The 18,434-nt window shown below is 40.3% G+C and overlaps 1 protein-coding gene across 2 annotated transcripts in view; it reads left to right on the top strand.

Annotated features, from left to right (window-relative positions):
• The window catches only part of fmn1 (formin 1), a 313,397-nt gene that overhangs the window by 180,490 nt on the left and 114,473 nt on the right, over positions 1 to 18,434 (top strand). For both annotated transcript variants that reach the window (XM_033026936.1, XM_033026935.1), the window contains one exon: positions 15,612 to 15,704. In XM_033026936.1, the coding sequence (XP_032882827.1) occupies positions 15,612 to 15,704 (93 nt within the window). The remainder of the gene's footprint in view (positions 1 to 15,611; positions 15,705 to 18,434) is intronic.

Raw genomic sequence — 18,434 nt, forward strand, 5'->3', positions numbered from 1 at the left:
TTGCCTTTACAATAAAGTATTTTTGTGCCATTTATGCCATTCTAAATAGTTTGAAATAATATCTGCAACTTTAGAGTCAGGTGATCGCAAAGTCATATTTTATGGTATTTTGTCAGCAATTTTTAATTATTATTATTTTAAAATCGCCTTCATTGAAAATTAAATTGATTCTATATTTCTTTGAATATATTTAAAGGCATCAGTATGTGTGGCATTAAAAAACCTGCACGATTGTACATTTTAAAATATCTTGTTCAAGTGTTCAGGGCCTTAAACATGAATGTTCATTCTTAAAGAAGGAAGTTTAAAACTTTCCTTCAGTCCCGATTGTTTGAACAGATTTCTGCAGTTTTTTCTTGATTTTGTAATTTCAATATGATCATGAAATTGATGTAAAGTTTAGGCTTAAAGCAACATCGTCAAATTGAGTGCAAAATACGTTCTCAATTACACCATTGTGTTATTTAAACTGAAACAAACCAGAGTTAAAATATTGTTATGACCATTATTTTGTATTAACAAGTTTTAGATGAAACGGTTAGGCCTAGTCCAAAGAAGAATTGTTTGTTCATTTTAAGATGAGTTCTTAATGTCAAGACTTTGCTGAATTTTTTTGAGGTAGCTCACTTATGAGGTAGTTCATGCAAAACAAAATTAAAGAGGTAGTGTCAGTCAAAAAACACATTTCTGTAGATTCCAAAACAAAGAACTGAGAAAGTATCAGTTGTTGTTTGTTCAACCCCAGGACACAGAAGTGCTCTTGTCTTCTCCCATCCCTTGGCTCTCATAGAACCCTTGCCCTGCCCTCTGTATTAGTAGTTTGTGCAGAAACATGATCTGTGTTTGATCTCCTCTCCTCTGTCAACAGGTTTCCAACATTAAGTCCAGCTACTGTGTCATTCAGACCTACATGTATGCCACAATACATTATATTTCAAAAAGATAAATGGACCTCAATTAATGATACTTTACCTTTGGACTAAATGCATTGAAACTTTTGATTTAAATGTATCTATTATGGCTTGGAAATACAATAGCGGGTTTCCAAAATTTTATCAAATTAAATTGATAAATGCAAACATTTTAATTGGCAATATGAAGCTATTTGTATACATGTCATGCTCAGTAAAGAATCTTAAATTGTACCAGATTTAAGTTTAGTTTAACGTACTATTTTCACATTTTACAGTCATTTTAATTTATTGTGGCCATTAAAAGGTTGTGGCTGCTGGCAAAATATCAGTGAAAGTTTAAAGCTAAACCAGATGTGATTAGAGACTGACTCCCAAGAAGCATCAAGCTCAACTATCCAGACAGACCCACTGGCTTCAGATGTGAATGATTTAAGTAATATTAACTAGTGTTGCCCCTATTACAAGGTGCATAGAATTACTTTATGGTTTGATGGTGTGAGCTTTTTGAGTGTCAATTCAGCAGACGTTTGTCCAACTGCAGAAGGGAAAAAAACATCAATAGTTTATTTTAGTGAGATGCTCAAGAATTGTTTCCAGGTTCTGGACTGCTATTTTAATTCCCATTATTATAATCACCCAAATGGACAAAAAAAAATCCCTTCATCTTATCAGCAACTATTTCCTTAGACTATCCCTACTCTTTGTAGCAGCTTGCTTGCTGGAGTTCTTAATCAGACATTTCTACACGGAGCTCCCCAGCTGTGGCAGGATCATACAGTGGGAGATTCAGATGGTTCAATTCGAGCATGATATAACTCAGAAGATTAGCTATTTCAAGTCCATGTTCGAAGTACTCGGGTAGTGAAGCATTGCCATTCGCAAGTGAGGCGACAACATCTGTGATCATTTTTTTTTTGCAGCCTATTACCACCAAGCACAGGCTCAGAGAGGCTATTGCAAGGTGAGCCTAATGACAAAATGGTGGACTGTTGCAGCCTTTCATATGCACCGTATCCTCTTTAGTGAGAACTTTTGTTTTCAGTAGTGCCATCTGTGCTTGTGATGCAGTTTTGAGGTGCTGACCACACAGAAGCTTGTCTTTCATGAGGAGGGTGCAGTATATTGAAAGAATTTCAGTGTTATGAGGGAAGTTGGATCCACAGTGTGAGCTCAGCTATTCCAGAATAATGAAAGTTACACGTTCCTTTAAATTAACTGAATTCCAGTTGGAAAATACTTCTGCAAATGTTGAGATGTGACAGAGTAATGTGAAGCCATGGTGGTGCCTCATTAGTTCTGGAAATTTTACTTTCCCGTGACACTCGGGGAGAAAAAAAAGTCTGAAAAAATATAATGTTGATGCTTCTGTTAATCACCTCATAATATTTTACTGCATTAAGGACATTATATACATGCAAATTGCTGTTGTTGACCTCGTGTATTGTTTTCATTGTAATTTGGCAAGAGGCACCTTCCCTAAAGACCCTGGATGGTGTAACCTTCTGCCAAGAACCCTTTTTCCCCTCTGCCTGTCTCTTCTAGCAGCTTCTCCTGCTCTACAAGATCTATCTTTATTCAGTTATGCTTGAATCCAAGAGCAAAGGGTACCAGGCCACCCATGGATAGAAGGAACTTGTCTCACCAAAAGCCCTTAAAACATCAAGCACCAGCCAGACCACACCTTTCAGGCTATTGAAACTCTAGACAAATAAGGGAAAGTTCCAAAAATGCATAGAATTGAACCAGCTGTCAGAAGAAGTAATCCAGCAGCTAATACTTAAGTAGTTCTTGATCTCTTTAAGTAATGCTGGTGGGAGTCCTCCATGCATAGACTGCATGTTCAGCTGTGAGTGCTTAAAATGGGCTGAGACTGATGCATGCCCATTGCAAATGGCACTACTGGTTTCAAACCAGTTTTGTGAATTAATTGGCATCGTAACACACTGCTGGAAAACTGCTGGCCATTATTAACTGGGTGGACACCAAGAACTGTCTCAAAAATATATCCAGCATACCCATCAGAAGTGCCACACAAGACCTGATCTCTGACCGACTGATGTCAAATAGTGTTTCAAAAAGCCTGCTGCCAGAAAGCCCAATTTTTCCCCAAAGTGGCTAAAAACATGTTATGCACCAGATTCGTTGTTGGTGTTTCTGAAAAATCTTTTTATAGCTGCATTTTCAAAACACTGCTCTTGTTGTCTACTTTGATATTGTTTGCATTGGGACATGCCACTATTTCACTGTTCTCTGACGATAAAAGCTGAACTGGCGCCTGTAAAATTGGATTTATGCAAGTAAATCTGATATTGTAATGTTAAGCATCTCCCAAATAAAATTTTACAGAACAAAGAATAATGCACTATAATCAGTGCTGTATGATGTAAATGATACATTAGGGAAATGAATCATCTGTTTAAAGTAAACAACGTTTTCAACTAATGCAGATTAAAGATTTGCTCGTATCTAAATCAGAGTTGTTACACAGTTCCAGATCTGTGCACATTCCTGGTTTTGTTTTTATTTGTACGTTATATCGTTTTTGATCATAAAGCTCCTTAAAATCATTGATAGCTCCTTATCAAATTGTACTTTGAAGTCTTTGATGTTTGCCTGAATGTGTATTTAATTGATCATGAAAATGTTCTTTAGTTTGTGATTCTAATTAGACCACCACTTCAATGATCATTGCAAGTAGTAAGGAATGGGATTTCATTCAGTTCCATGAATGTACAATGCCGTGTTAGTTAATAATGCTTTTAGTAAGTCTGTTTATTGTCTGCACAAAGATCCATTCTAAGTTTATACAGTTATAGGATGATAGGATTTTGATGCTGATAGACGATGGCCTACGAATTGGCACAAGATAATGAAAGTATTATGGCTACAGATAGCGACAGCTGCTCCAATATTTTCTGATTGTAGCCATATTAGAATAAGTAAGAGGAACAATTAAACTATGGTGTGCAATCAAAATCTTGAGATGATCTTTGATATTTAACATTTCACTAAAGATGGTACTAGGATTGCAGTGTAAAGGCCATAAGTTCAGCCAGTACTCAGCTGTTGCAAGTTGCAGCCTGAAGTCAATTTGAAATGTATTATTTTTCCAATCTAAAAGAAATCCATGGCAAGTTTGGGAGAGACAGAATTTCCAAATCGGTTTCCTCTTGCTTTACTGTTTTTCAACTGGTGCATCGCATGAAGGATTATACCTAACAGAGCAGCACTTGAAGTAACAGATGTGGGGCCTGATTATGTAACCGTGTACAAATCTCAGAATGGATTCTAGGATCCATTGAGCAAGTTGTAATATTTATCCTCTAATAAATAGATCAATTCGGCAAAACAACAAAAACAAATTGTAGTTGGCAGCACATCCAACAGGGAAATAAATTGGCAGGCACATTTTTCAAGAGCCTTCTAATGGCTGGAGCTCAATATAAATCTTTGTTGATACTTAAAATCATGGACCTATTCCAAACCAAGATGTAGACACAAGGAACTGCAGATGCTGGTTGGCAGAAAAAGACACAGAATGATGGAGTAATTCAGGCAGCATCTCTAGAGAAAATGGATAGGAGACATTTTGGATTGAGATCCTTCTTCAGACTGATTGTGGTGAGGGGAGAGAAAGCTGGAAGAGAGGAGGGGCAGGACAAAGTATGGCAAGTGATAGGTGGATACAGGTGAGGGGGGGGGGAGGATTGATAGGCAGATGGTTGGACAAAGGTCAAAGATGAAAAAGACAAAATATATGAGATACGGATAGAAGAGATTAAAATTGTGCAACCAGAGGAAGGGGATAAATGAGTGTAAGTCCAGGTGGGGCACAGGAAAGATGAGATGGGGGATGGGGGGTGGGAGAGGAGGGTGGAGGGAGATTTGTTTGTAGGTCAGTTGCCTAAAATTGGAAAATTCAGTGTTCATACTGTTAGGTTATAAGCTACCCAACGGGAATATGAGTGTCGTTCCTCCAGTTCACAGGTGGCCACACTCTGGCAAAGGTGGAGGGCCTGGACAGAAATGCCGGTATGAGAATGGAAATGGGAGTTAAAAGGGTTAGCATCCGAGAGATCCAGCAGGCCTTGTTGGACCGAGTACAGGTTTTTTGCAAAACAGTCACTGACTCTATGCTTGGTCTCACCAATACACCAATATAAAGGAGGCCACATCGGGAACACCAAATGCAGTTGATGAGGCTAGAGGAGTTGCATGTGAACCCTGTCGGGAAGTGTTGGTTTGGGTGGGAAGGGATGAGTGAATCAAGGAGTTGTGGAGGGAGTAGTCTCTGCAGAAGGCAGGAAGAGGTGGCGATGGGAAGATGTAATTCATAATAGGATCATGTTGAAGGTGGCGGAAATGTCAGGGAATAATGTGTTGGATAGTGAGGCTAGTGGGGTGAGAGGTAAGGATCAGGGGAACTCTATCCTTGTTCCATCTGGGAGAGGGGAAGTGAGAGCAGAACTACTGGACACACAGGCTTCCCAGATGACACAGTGGATATGTAAGTGATGTTAACTAAGCGACACAGATAATCTCACACCATTTGTCTTTTCATCTCTGGCCTCTCTGTCCCACCATCTGCCTATCAAAAAACCCTTATTTCCACCAATCACTCACCAGGTTTTGTCCTGCTCTTCCTCTCTTCGCGCTCTTCAACCTCCCCCCCCCCCCCGCCCATCCCCACAATCAGTCTGAGGAACGGTCCCAACTAAAAACATCACCTATTCATGCTCTCCAAAGAGGCTGCCTGACCTGCTGAGTTCCTCTAGCACGTTGTGTCCAAACCACGATACTTTGGCAAGTCAGAAAGAGTCAGATACTCCCTCACATTTAATTGAAAGTGTAGGTGCACTGCTTTCTAAGTATCATTTCCATGGGAATTTTTACTTATCTTTACATCCTTTACATCTTTATCCTTTACAGATCAACCCAAAAAAATTAAGTCGCAACTTCTTTCCACTTTATTCACTTTCTTGATTTTACTTTGCTAACTGCCGACTCATCATTGATTGCTGCTGCATGGTATTTTGTTGAACTCTGGTTTACATATTGCCAACCATTGAACACTGTGCTACAGACACCTGAAATGATTTAAATAAGCTAATCTTCATGCAGATACATGATACCTTGTTCATCCATCTTTTTGGATCACATTTCTACAGAAGTGATGGGTTATGATTTTCAAATGAATCCATGTCTTTCTTTGGCATTTGCAGTCAAGGAAGGAAGACTTTGTTGAGGAATTCATCCCATCATTCCCATCTGGATTTTCCCATCTGGAAATACTCCATTTGGATATTGGCTACCTCCATGGCAGCTTAGTGGTCAAGATAGTTAATTGTCTTTAACTAAATATAGTACCTTCAAAGATACACTGTTTTTTTTAATGGATAAGATGATTGAACACCAACCTAGAAAGGCTCCCTGGTCATCATCCGGTTCAATTTCCATCTATAATTGAGAAAGATAAAAAGACACCTTCAAATGCCTGTCTGGTTTGGGATCTCCACGCAGATCCTGACTCATTTCCCATCCATTTCAGATTTGGCAGTGATACACTGATATGACTCTCATTTTTAATCTGGTATTCTTTTTAACCATGTTACTGGTACTACCAAGAAAGCTTTTAAATAAGGCACAGAAGTCACAAAATAGATTCTCCTTTAATGTGTTCAATGCATGACCTGGATAAATTAGACCTTGTAGCGTCATTGCACTAAATATTTAATTGTGGACTGAAATTATTCATATTAAATTAAAGGTATGCTTGTGATGTTATTCACATTGGATATGTTGATTAATGACCATAAGAATTTGCTGAAATGTTTAAAGGGCAATTTTTCTTTATGGCTTGGTCTTTTTTGTTACTTGTACTGCATTACTTCTGTTACATCTCAATGCAGATCTCTGTTGTGTGCACAAGGTTCCTCCCTTTTACCTTTCTTAGCTCTGTACATCTGGCTGACTTTTGTATAATCCTCATATTATAGCTTACTGTCCAGAGCCAAAGCTACCTTTCATTACGAAGTAACACTGGCCCTATTGTTGCTTGTACTATGCACACTGGCCTCCAGAATGACATGCAAGTAAGCAAATGAATCAAGCTCTTCCAGCAGAAGTGAAGGTTATAATAGCACCAAGCCTCAATGCACCAGATCAATTCATTTCGCCCCAGGAAGTAACTACCTTAATACTCTGACACAGAGTGGAAATGAATTTATTTTTCATTGCTACCAGCATTGTAACTGGTTAGAATTACTAAACCCAAAAATGCTATTTGATGATCTGATGGATTTTAAAAACTCTGCAACTATATTGGGCTAAAAGAGACAGAAAGACTCCAAATTCCAGGAACAATAGAAATCTGTCTGCAATGCTATGTTAGATTAAGTCTTAACAGCGTGCAATCATTTAATCGTGTATTAGAATAAATTGTTGAATCTTCCAAGGTATTACAGGATGAAGGTGTCAATATTTACATAGTATGGCTGATTGGTTAGGTAGAGCAATGTGACATTTAAAAAATCCACAATACCAGGAGCAGAATAACAACGCATTAATATACACCTAATGGACTATATTTTTTATTGATGAAACTTGTACAGGAATTATTTCAAAAATATCTGTCCTTTCATATTCTTTACAATATGATATTAGAATATTGATATTAGAATAACAAGAATGTGTGGAACAGAGGAAAAGTAATGTAACTTTCTGTAATCCTCGTGTGGGTATTTGACTTACCTGTAAAAATAAACATACTGGGCAAAAGCTACCAAATACCTGGGTTTGAAGCTAATCGTGTTTTTAAATTGTGGATTGTAATAAAATACAAGAGTTAGACAAGAAAATGTGAGCATTTTTATTCTATCCTTTATAGAGTACTGTGTGTATGTAGTCTTACTGGAGCCACGTGCTTAAGATACATTTTGTCAGTAGTCCACCATGGGCTGTTTAATTATTCTCAGCCGTTAGTATTCCAAACTAGCTCTGTAGGAGGTAGGCACTATCTTTGCTCTGATAGGTAGACGAGGAAAATCATAAATTGGAAGCTGAACATGATGTGAAATCTATTTGTTGCCATAGCAATACAAGACAGGGGCTGCATAATTTCAACATTTTATGGCTTTGGTTTATTGGGTGTCAGAAAAAAATAATGTTATAGTGTTAGAAGACAGTGTTTCAGATTTAACAGTGGTCATTTTAAAGGTGCTAAAGAAAACCATGTTTCCAGAGAAATCTGTAAGGACCCACTGCTATAGTATTCCTGTCTGTTGCAATTTCACTTTGCAATCTAGAGTTTCCATCGAGGTATTATCCCAAGAGGAAATGTAACAGAACAGCACTTCCATCCGCCAGCGTCATGACATTTGGTCCCCTCTGCATCTTCCAGAATTAGCCTCATGATCATGGGTGTGATCTTTAGGTGTTGGATATGCTATAGATAGGAATTTGCCAGATCATGGAGAGGAAGCAATTAACTGCTGCAGCATTTAATTACCTACACACAGCAGAATTTTTTTTCCTTTTCATTTACTTTAGGGTGTTCGCATATCAACAATATCAATAAAATATGAGGCTCTTGTGACACCATATCTGGAATATTGAAAACAATTTGGTCTTCTGCGTAAGAAAGGATATACTGAAAATAAATAGTATGCCATGAAGAATCACCATACTTTTGAATAGGGTGGTAGTCCAGCACACAAGCAAAAATTAAACACCCGAGGTTTCTTCTTTAGAGTTTAAGAGAAAGTGCGGTGACATTTTTTTTAATCTTCAAGGGCTTGGCAAGGTAGATGCAGGGAGGATAATTCCCCTGGCTGCGAAGTCTAAAACTAAAGGTAATGAAGTAAGGGATAGACACTTTAAGATCAAAATAACAAGAAATGTCTTCACTCAAAGACTGTGGAATCTACATAGCGCTATGGAGGCACAGTCACTGGTTCTATTCAAAATGGGATTAATAGATCTATAGACATGAGAGGAAAGCAGTAATGGTGAAAAGGAATGAAAATTATGTTTGAAGTAGATTAGCCATGATGTTGTTGAATGGCAGAGGAAAATCAATGGTCTAAGTGACCTGTTCCTTCTCCCATTCTTAGGTTTCTCTTATAGTAGGAATAAAGATGTAGACGATTTCCTAAATGGGGAAAAGATTCAGAAATTTTAGGTGCAAAGGGACTTGGGAGTGCTGGTGCAGAATTCCAAAAAGGTTAATTTGCAAGTTGAATCAATAGCAATGAATGGATGAATTAATAAGTTTATTGGCCAAGTATTCACATACAAGGAATTTGCCTTGGTGCTCTGCCCACGTGACAACATGACATACAGTGACAGTTAAGAATGATACACAAAACATTAATAATAAAACATTGTTGATGTGTGAATTATTACGTGTGAATTAAAGAAAATACCAGAGTAAAAGGAGACTACAGATTTTTGGTTATTGAGTAGAGCTACTAATGGAAAAAAGCTGTTTTTATGTCTGGCTGTGGCAGCTTTGACAATCCGGAGTCACCTTCCAGAGGGAAGTGATTCAAAGAGTTTGTGGCCAGGGTGAGAGGGGTCAGAGATGATCTTACCCGCTTGCTTCCTGGCCCTTGCAGTGTACAGTTCATCAATGGAGGGAAGGTTGCAGCCAATAATCTTCTCTGCTGATCGGACGATTCGCTGCAGCCTCCAGGTGTCGTTCTTGGTGGCTGAGCCAAACCAGACCATGATGGAGAAGGTGAGGACAGACTCTGCGATGGCCGTATAGAATTGGACCATCATTGCCTGTAGAAGATTGTGCTTCCTCAGCTGCCGCAGGAAGTACATCCTCTGTTGTGCCTTTTTGATAGTGGAGTCGATGGTAGCCCCCCACTTGAGGTCCTTGGAGATGATGGTTCCCAGGAACTTAAAAAACTCCACAGATGTGACTGTGGTGTTTTTGATGGTGAGTGGGGTGAGGGGAGGGGAGCTCTCCTAAAGTCTACAATCAATTCCACTGTCTCAAGAGCATTGAGCTCCAGTTGTTGCTATGGCACCAGGACGCCAGCTGCGACACTTCCTGTCTGTAGGCAGATTCCTCCCCATCCTGGATCAGTCCAATCAGGGTTGTGTCGTCCGCAAACTTGAGAAGCTTGACAGAGGAGTCAGTGGAGGTGCAGTCATTGGTGTAGAGAGAGTAGAGGAGAGGGGAGAGTACGCAGCCTTGTGGTGCTCCTATGCTGAGGGTTTGCGGGTCCGAGGTGTGCTTTCCCAGCCTCACATGCTGCTTCCTGTCTGTCAGGAAGCTGGTGATCCACTGACGGAGGGGTTCAGGCACAGTCAACTCGGAAAGTTTGGCGTGTAGTAGTTCTGGCACAATGGTGTTGAATGCAGAGCTAAAATCAACAAACAAAATCCTCACATAGGTCCCCTGGCGGTCTAGGTGCTGGAGGATGAAGTGCAGGCCCAGGTTGACTGCGTCTTCCACAGATCTATTGACCCAATATGCAAATTGCAGAGGGTCCAGCAGGGGGTTTGTGATATTTTTCAGCTTGGCCAGCACAAGCCTTTCAAGGGTCTTCATGACTACAGAGGTCAGTGCGACAGGCCTGTAGTCATCAAGACCAGTAATCCTTACCTTTTTAGGTACAGGGACAATAGTGGAGACTTTGAAGCAGGCAGGGACAGTACAGGTTTGCAGGGACTGGTTGAAAATATCTGTGTAGAACCGTGCCAGTTGTTCGGCACAGAGCTTGAGAGTAGAGGGGGAAACATTGTCTGGTCCTGGAGATTTCCAGCTTTTCTGTCTTCTGAAAAGCCTCTCCACCTCTTCTATTTTTATTGTTGTTGGTGGATGTAGAAGTGATGTTGTGCAGCACGGAGGGTGTAGGTAATTGGGTGTGGTGGTGATTGGAGAGGGGTGGGTGGGAAAGGGTCCAGTCTTTTCAGACTGGAGTCTTGCTTTACGTATGTGTGAAGTGGGGAATGGGGAGGAGTGGGTGTAGAAGGGCCCAGTCTTTTCAGACTGGAGTCTTGCTTTAAGTGGGTGTGAAGTGTTGGTTGGGGTGGGTGCAGAAGGATCCATTCTTTGCAGACTGGGGTCTGGCTGTGTTTGTTGGGGAGGGGAAGAGGGGGTACCAGAGTTACATTTCTGCTTGTCAAACTTGCAGTAGAACTCATTCAGGTCGTTGGTCAGCTCACGATTGTCCAAAGAGAGGGGGGCTTTCCTCTTGTAGCTGGTGATTTCTTGCAAGCCCTTCCAAACTGAAGAAGAGTCACTAGCTGAGAATTTGCTTCTCAACTTCTCAGAGTACCTTTCCCTGGCAGCTCTGATTCCTCTTCTCAGCTTGTAATTGGCCTGCCTGTAGAGGTCTGCATCCCCGCTCCTGTAGGCGTCCTCTTTAGGCTGTCGGAGCTGTCTGGGTTCTGCAGTAAACCAGGGCTTGTTGTTGTTGAACCAGGTCTGGGTCCTAGTTGGAATGCAACTGTCCTCGCAAAAGCTGACATATGATACAGTGTCCGTATACTCATCGAGGCTTGTGTTTGCTTCCCCGAACACATTCCAATCCGTGCACTCAAAGCAGGATTGTCAGTTCTCAATGCCCTCGCTTGTCCACCTTTTTGCTGTTCTGACCACAGGCTTAGCAGATTTTAATTTCTGCCTGTAGGTTGGAATAAGGTGAACTAGACAATGATCAGAGAGACCCAGACCCACCTGGGGAACAGAGCGATATGCGTTCTTGATTGACATGTAACAGTGGTCAAGTGTTCTCTCCCGTCTGGTGGGGCAGGTAACATGAAGTCTGCACTTTGGAAGGTCACGGCTGAGGTTAGCTTTGTTAAGGTCCCCCAAAACAATGACCATGGAGTCCGGGAAGTCACTCTCTACCCTCATTACCTGGTCAGCGAGTTGCGTTTGCGCCTCACGTACGCAGGCATGGGGGGGATGTAAACTCCAGCGAGAATAAAGGAATTAAAATTCTCTCGGAGAGTAGAAGTGATTGGGAGAGCAGAAATTTGACAGTACCGTGATGCCGCTGCACCAGTCCAGCAAGGAAGGCAACTGCAATGTTAGCATTTATTTAGAGAGGACTAGAATATAAAAAGACATGGATGTAATGCTGAGCCATTATTAGGCACTGGTCAGACTGCATTTGTAGTATTGTGAGTAGTTTTGGGCTCCATATCTGAGGAAGGATGTGCTGGCATTTGAGAGGATCCAGACAATGCTTACAAGAATGATCCTGGGATGGTCGGGTTAACGTATGATGAGCGTTATATGTTATCATTTAACGTATACGATAACATATAACGTATAAATGACAGGCACTGTCCCTGTACTCTCTGGAGTTTAGAAGGATGAGGGGACCTTTCATTGAAACTTACCAACTGGTAAAAGGCCTGGATAGAGTGGATGTGGAGAGGATGTTTCCACGAGTGGGAGAGTCTAGGATCAGACTTGCACAGCCTCAGAATAAAGGGACATACCTTCAGAAGGAGGATGAGGTGGAATTTCTTTAGTCAGCTGGTGTTGAATCTGTGGAATTTATTACCACAGATAGCTGTGGAGACCAAGTCACTGGGTATTTTTAAAGTGGAGATTCACAGATTCCTGATTAATAAGGGTGTCAAATATTATGGGGAGAAGGCGGAAGAATAGGGTTTAGAAGGAAAGATAGATCAGCCATGATTGAATGGCAGAGTAGATTTGATGGGCCAAATGGCCTAATTCTGCTCCTATGACTTACGAACATGGGAAGAGTCGGATAAGTATCCAATGCATGGTGTATAATTTATTGTGAATGAGTGCAGACTGACAATCCAGTTAGTTACAGAGGTACTCTTGCATGAAAGAGACAAGCATATGAAGATGCAAGTGCATTGCACTTCTTAATAGTCTAGTTCAGCATCAACACGGAAGGAAGTTGAGAAAACTGTCAGAATCTCCTTGGAACCCAGCTTTCTCTATCACATTGGAGGGTCTGCTGCACACCAAAAAAAGATTTCATAGGCAATTGAGGCATGTAGACTATATGTTGTGTTTCACTCCTTTTTCTATTTCTGTAATGGAACTTTGTCTATTTTGCTCTCTCATCCAAGTGGCTATTTTCCATCATTGAGAGATCATGTTTTTCTCAATGTAGAGAAAAGACAGATGAATAACATAAGCTAATCTTACAAATCCACACTGATTCTGGGGCTTCTGTTCAACTCAACTGCAGTTGAGAGTTAGGTTCCTCATTCAATGTTTCTCTACTCTTACTTGATACCCGTTATCAACATGGAAATAATCACCTGTGGACAAAGCAGACTGGAGAAGACGCTTCCTGAATGATTTGAAAGGGTCACTTGGAATGATGTTCTTTGGCAATCCTGATTTCACTGTTGCAAGCAGAATATCATGTACCACCATGAATATGCATGTATTCAGTACATTTTAACATATTAAAACATCCCAAGCCATTTTGCACAACCACATTTAGGTAAAGCTTAACGCTGACGGTGGTAACGGAGGTAAACTTAAGATAGTTGATCAAAAGCTAGGTCAAAGTGGTGTTTTAAAGATGGCCCAAAAAGAGGAGGGAGAGATGAATGTTTAAGGAGAAATGTATAAGAGATAAGAACCTGGTAGCTGTAGGCATATGGGGGAATGAAGGGTAACTGCAGGTTTAAGTACCACAGGGATATTGGAAGAGGTTTCAAGAATAGGGAAGATCCCAGAGGAATTTAACACAAGATTGAGAGCCTGGGTCAATGTAATTTGACAGGCAGGTTGGAACATGTGTGATAAGATGCAGGTAGCAGATTTCATTCAGGATTCAGGGCAGAAATAAAGAAAAAGAAAGTATTACATAAATATCCACTGGTTCTTTCATGGAAGAGATTTTAAATTGTAACTTTGAGAATCCTATGCTAAAAAAGATAAAGACATGCATAGCATAAAATTTATTAAGAATAAATCAGCATTTCATATTCGGTTTATTTCCTTAATTGGGGAGATGCTTGGAGCACATTTTTAAAGATGTTTTTAAAATCAGTTTGAATTTTCATTGAAAAAGTAAAAAAATAACATTTCCTTTTATTAGGAACAAAATAAAGGATCAGTAAGTTTTAATTATTCAGTGGAGAGGCTCATTTAAGGTTCTTATTCAGTTTTTCCAGGAAAGCTCTGAGGAATATAAAGAAAACCCTGGCAGATACCCAGAATAAAGAAAAAGTTTAGAAACAAAATCTCCATGTTTTTGGAGTAGGAAGAGTTTATCTTTAAAGGTAGAATATCTATTTGAAATAAAGCAGGATTTAAAGGAAAGAGTGAACTTCAAGATTAGTTTCAGGTTGTTCAATTAAAGAGCAGACATGGAATAAATAAATGGCCTTCACATGTAAACCCTGACATACATTAATGATAAGTGTTTCCTATACATTTGAAATAGTTACAACTCTCAAACTTGTTTGTAAATTTTACTAGATTGATAAATGTTCATATGGATAATTCATACTGAACAATTCAACAAATACCAAAAGTTTTTTTATGCGATACACATTTAAAAACATTTTATAAAATATTATGCAGTGTGGCCAATGATATTCTGGAAGAAATTCATCTTTGGTCAGCTAGGCTGACCATACATGCAGTTTCCGTGACAACCACAGTAATTTCTGCATAATCATCTCTACTACATTGTTTGAAACAGAACATGTGGATATGGATATAACTATCAGCAGATAATCATCCATGCATTTAGTTATACTAGCTAAGATAATTTTCCCTTCTTACAAGAACAATCTCTGAAACTGGTGACATAGGTGGAAGGGATGGTGAAGAAGGCATTTGGCACACTTTACTTTCATTGGTCAGTGCAAGAGTTGGGAAATCATGTCCAGCTGTACAAGTACAGGTGAGACCACACTTGGAGCATGTGTGCAGTTTTGTTCGAAGAATATTATAAAGCTAGTTATAGTGCAAAAAAAGATTCACAAGGATGTTGCTGAACTCAACAACTTAAGTTATCAGGAGAGACTGGATAGTTTGGTTGGGACGCTTTGTCTTTGGAGTTTAAGAGGCTATGCAGGACCTTTCTAGAGATATACAAGATCATGAAGGACATAGATAAGGTGAGTAGTCAGTCATTTTTCCCAGAGTAGGGGAGTCTCAAGCAAGAGGGCATAGATTTCAGTTGAGATGGAAATGATTGAGAGAAAACCTGTATGGCAAGTTTTTCACATCGAGGGTTGTGGAATGAGCTGTCAGATGATGTGGTAGAGGTGTGTAGAACTACAACATTTAAAATACATTTAGACAGGTGTGTGAATAGAAAAGGTTTAAAGGGATATGGGCCAAATGCAAAAAACTGTGACTAGCTCAGATGAGCTCCTAGATTGGCATGGACAAATTGGGCTGAAGGTCCTGTTTCTATGCTATATAACTAAAACCATATGACTTTAATTTGTTTTTCTTTTGTTGTATATATTGCAGTAATTTTTACAATTTAAACAATTTATTAAGTAACATTTAAAAATAGGAATATATTTAATGTCGGACACTGTTTTAATAAAGACACTGATTTTTCTTCATTTCGCTACAAGTTTAATATTTCTTGGACTTCTGCTGAACATACCTTTGGTAATTGTTTGTACGATTTAGAATAAATATTGTAACCTTGATAAATTATTGTGTTTTGAAAACTAAATCTTTTGTGTTGATTGATGTATTTTCAGCATGTGAGAAAGAAACAGTTCTTGTATGCCAACATTCATCAGAGCAAGATCTCCAGCCTTTCAAAGAAAAAATGGAAGCATTTATTCAAAATGGCAAGTACATTTTTATACAACCTGTACAGTGAAATATAAATCAATTATCCCACATTCACAATGACATTTTCGACTTGAACATTGTATGTTAGGAAATCCTCTGGTTTCTGTAAATGTGAAAGATTATTGCTTGGATTTTGTTAGAGTTTTTTTTTGACACTTCCACATGGAATTGCTCACATTTACCCAAACAAAGCTGCGATTTCCAGGACCTATCTAAGAATCCAGAATGCCTGAGCTCTGCCAGCAATTTCTCAGCTGCCTCATTGCTGTCCAACAGTGAAGCAGATGTTCGCCAGCACTGCACTGGGGGACGGAAGAAACTGCAGATGCAGGATGTTACGTTAAAAAAAAGCTGCTGAAGGAACTCAGTAGGTCAGGCAGCGTCTGTGAAGGGAACCGATCAGATGATGTTTCGGTTTGGGACCATTCTTCAGTTTGTTTCTTGCATTGGGGTATTTGATCTCCGATTCTGCAGTGATTCAATGAGGTTTGTTTGGCTACAAGTAGGAAATGAGAGAAGATATTGATAGGTTGTTTTCTATATTGTTTTTTATTATTTGAAAGAGTTTTTAGGTTTTCTAAATTTTAAAAAAGTTTTCAATTTTAATTGTTTACTAGACCAAGTGCAGACCCGTTGGGTCTGTTCCTCCAACGTGCGGATGTGAGGGGGGGGGCGGCTTGTGGCATCACACACACTAACTACCACCCCGCACACACGCTAACTACCCCGCTTTATATTATATTAATATTATTAATTTGCTCCTTTTACCCCATAACAGCCCTATCCACTGACACATAGCCCCCAACTCGCAGGCGCGTCTAGAGGGGGAGGGGGGGGGGTAGAGAGTGAGGGCAGAGAGAGACTGGGGAGAGACAGAGAGATAGGGGCAGAGACAGAAGGGCAAGAGACAGAGGGAGAGGGGGGTGGAAGGGAGGAGGAGAGGGTGGGTGGGTGTGGGGGGGATGATGGGGGAGGAGGGGAGAGGCAGATGGGGAGAGAGTGGAGATGGGGAGAGAGTGGGGAGAGAGTGGGGAGGGGGAGGAGAGGAGAGGGGAGGGGGAAGGGAGAGAGAGGGGGATGGGGAGGAGAGGAGAGCGGGGAGGGTGAAGGGGGAGACAGGGGTAGGGGAAGGGGGTGATAGACGGGGAGGGGGGTGAGGGGGGTAGAGAGGGGAGGGGAGAGGCGAGGGGAAGAGGGGGAGGTGAGAGGAGAGGGGTGGGGGAGAGGAGGGGGGAGAGGAGAGGGCGAGAGGGGAGGAGGAGGGGAGAGGTGGAGGGAGAGTGGAGGGGGAGAGAGAGGAGAGGGAGGGAGTGGAGGGGAGAGAGAGAGAGGGGGGGAGAGAGAGAGAAAGGGGAGGGAGGAAGGGGGGGCGAGAGAAGGGGGAGTGGGGGAAAGGCACGGGGGTGGAAGAGATCTCCCACCCCTGTCCCATTGTAATATCGTATGTAAATGAGATCCATTGTGATTGGACATCTGTGAGGTGGCACTGTGACTCATGCAGCAGTTTGATTTTAAATGTTTTTGATGTTTTGTGAACAATTTTATTCAAAATCTGGGGAAATAATTTACCAAATCTAGATACAGTGTGGAAACAGGCCCTTCGTCCCATCGAGACCGCTCCGACCAGCGATCACCCATCCACTAGTTCTATCCTATACATTAGGGACAATTTACAGAGGCCAATTAACCTGCAAACCTGCCAATGAAGAAATGGCACAATTTAAAAAATATTTTTTTTCTAGACATATAAAATCATTACCTATGTTGTCACTTTAAACACGGATGATAAAGCAACAAAACCAGATCTGTCCTTATAGTCTTGAACCTTGGCCAGGAAAATTCAAATGATTCTAAAATTGCTTCATGAAAATAAGAATTAAGAGGTTAGCATTCTAATGTATTTGCTCAAAGTATCAGTCATTGTTACTTTGTTGACAACTGCTTTTGTTGAACAAGATTTTAATCATGATATTAATCCTGGTAGGGTTACTGAGTCATCATGACGTTCTTGGCTTATGATCCTTTTACTGTTTTTCTGGTATTTCTAGGCAAACTAATATCACCTTTTAAATCTGCATGTTCAATTAATTAATGCGCACTGTAAATCTCATCCAAAGAAAATAAACATAATTACTGTTAAAATTATATTCCCACAAGATCTGTACATAGCATACATTCCAATAAATCTAACAGGAATTCTTCAGATGAATGCCTGCAAATGAAATATATTCATCAGTGTGTATGCAAAGACCAATTTGTTTTGTTTTTAACATGTGCACAATGTTAGAAATTTGTTCCCAGTTGAATATGTTAAGTATGATAAACAATGTTTCTCTCCCCTTCTGAATCTCAAATCTGTTTACTTCATTGAAAACAAATTTCCAGCGAGAAGTACAATGGCGTGTGCTATTGTATCACATCTTATCTGTTGTTAGTTAGTAAGTGGACTTTCTAAGGCAGCAAATGATCAAATATAAAAGTAGAAGCACGGAACTGCAGATGCTAGTTTAAAAAATAAGCCACAAAGTGCTGGGTCAAGCTTAACGGGTCAAACTTAACGGGTCAAGCAGCATCCCTGGAGAACATGGATAGGTAACATATTGGGCCATTAGCCATCTTCAGACTGATTTTCTAGGGGGTAGGGGTAGGAAAGAAAACTAGAAAAGAGGAGTGGCAGGACAAAGAAGGGGAAAGGGGAGGGGAATACAACATATAAATGTGGGTCA

The sequence above is a fragment of the Amblyraja radiata genome, chromosome 9 (genome assembly GCF_010909765.2).
Source record: "Amblyraja radiata isolate CabotCenter1 chromosome 9, sAmbRad1.1.pri, whole genome shotgun sequence".
Classification (NCBI taxonomy): Eukaryota; Metazoa; Chordata; class Chondrichthyes; order Rajiformes; family Rajidae; genus Amblyraja; species Amblyraja radiata.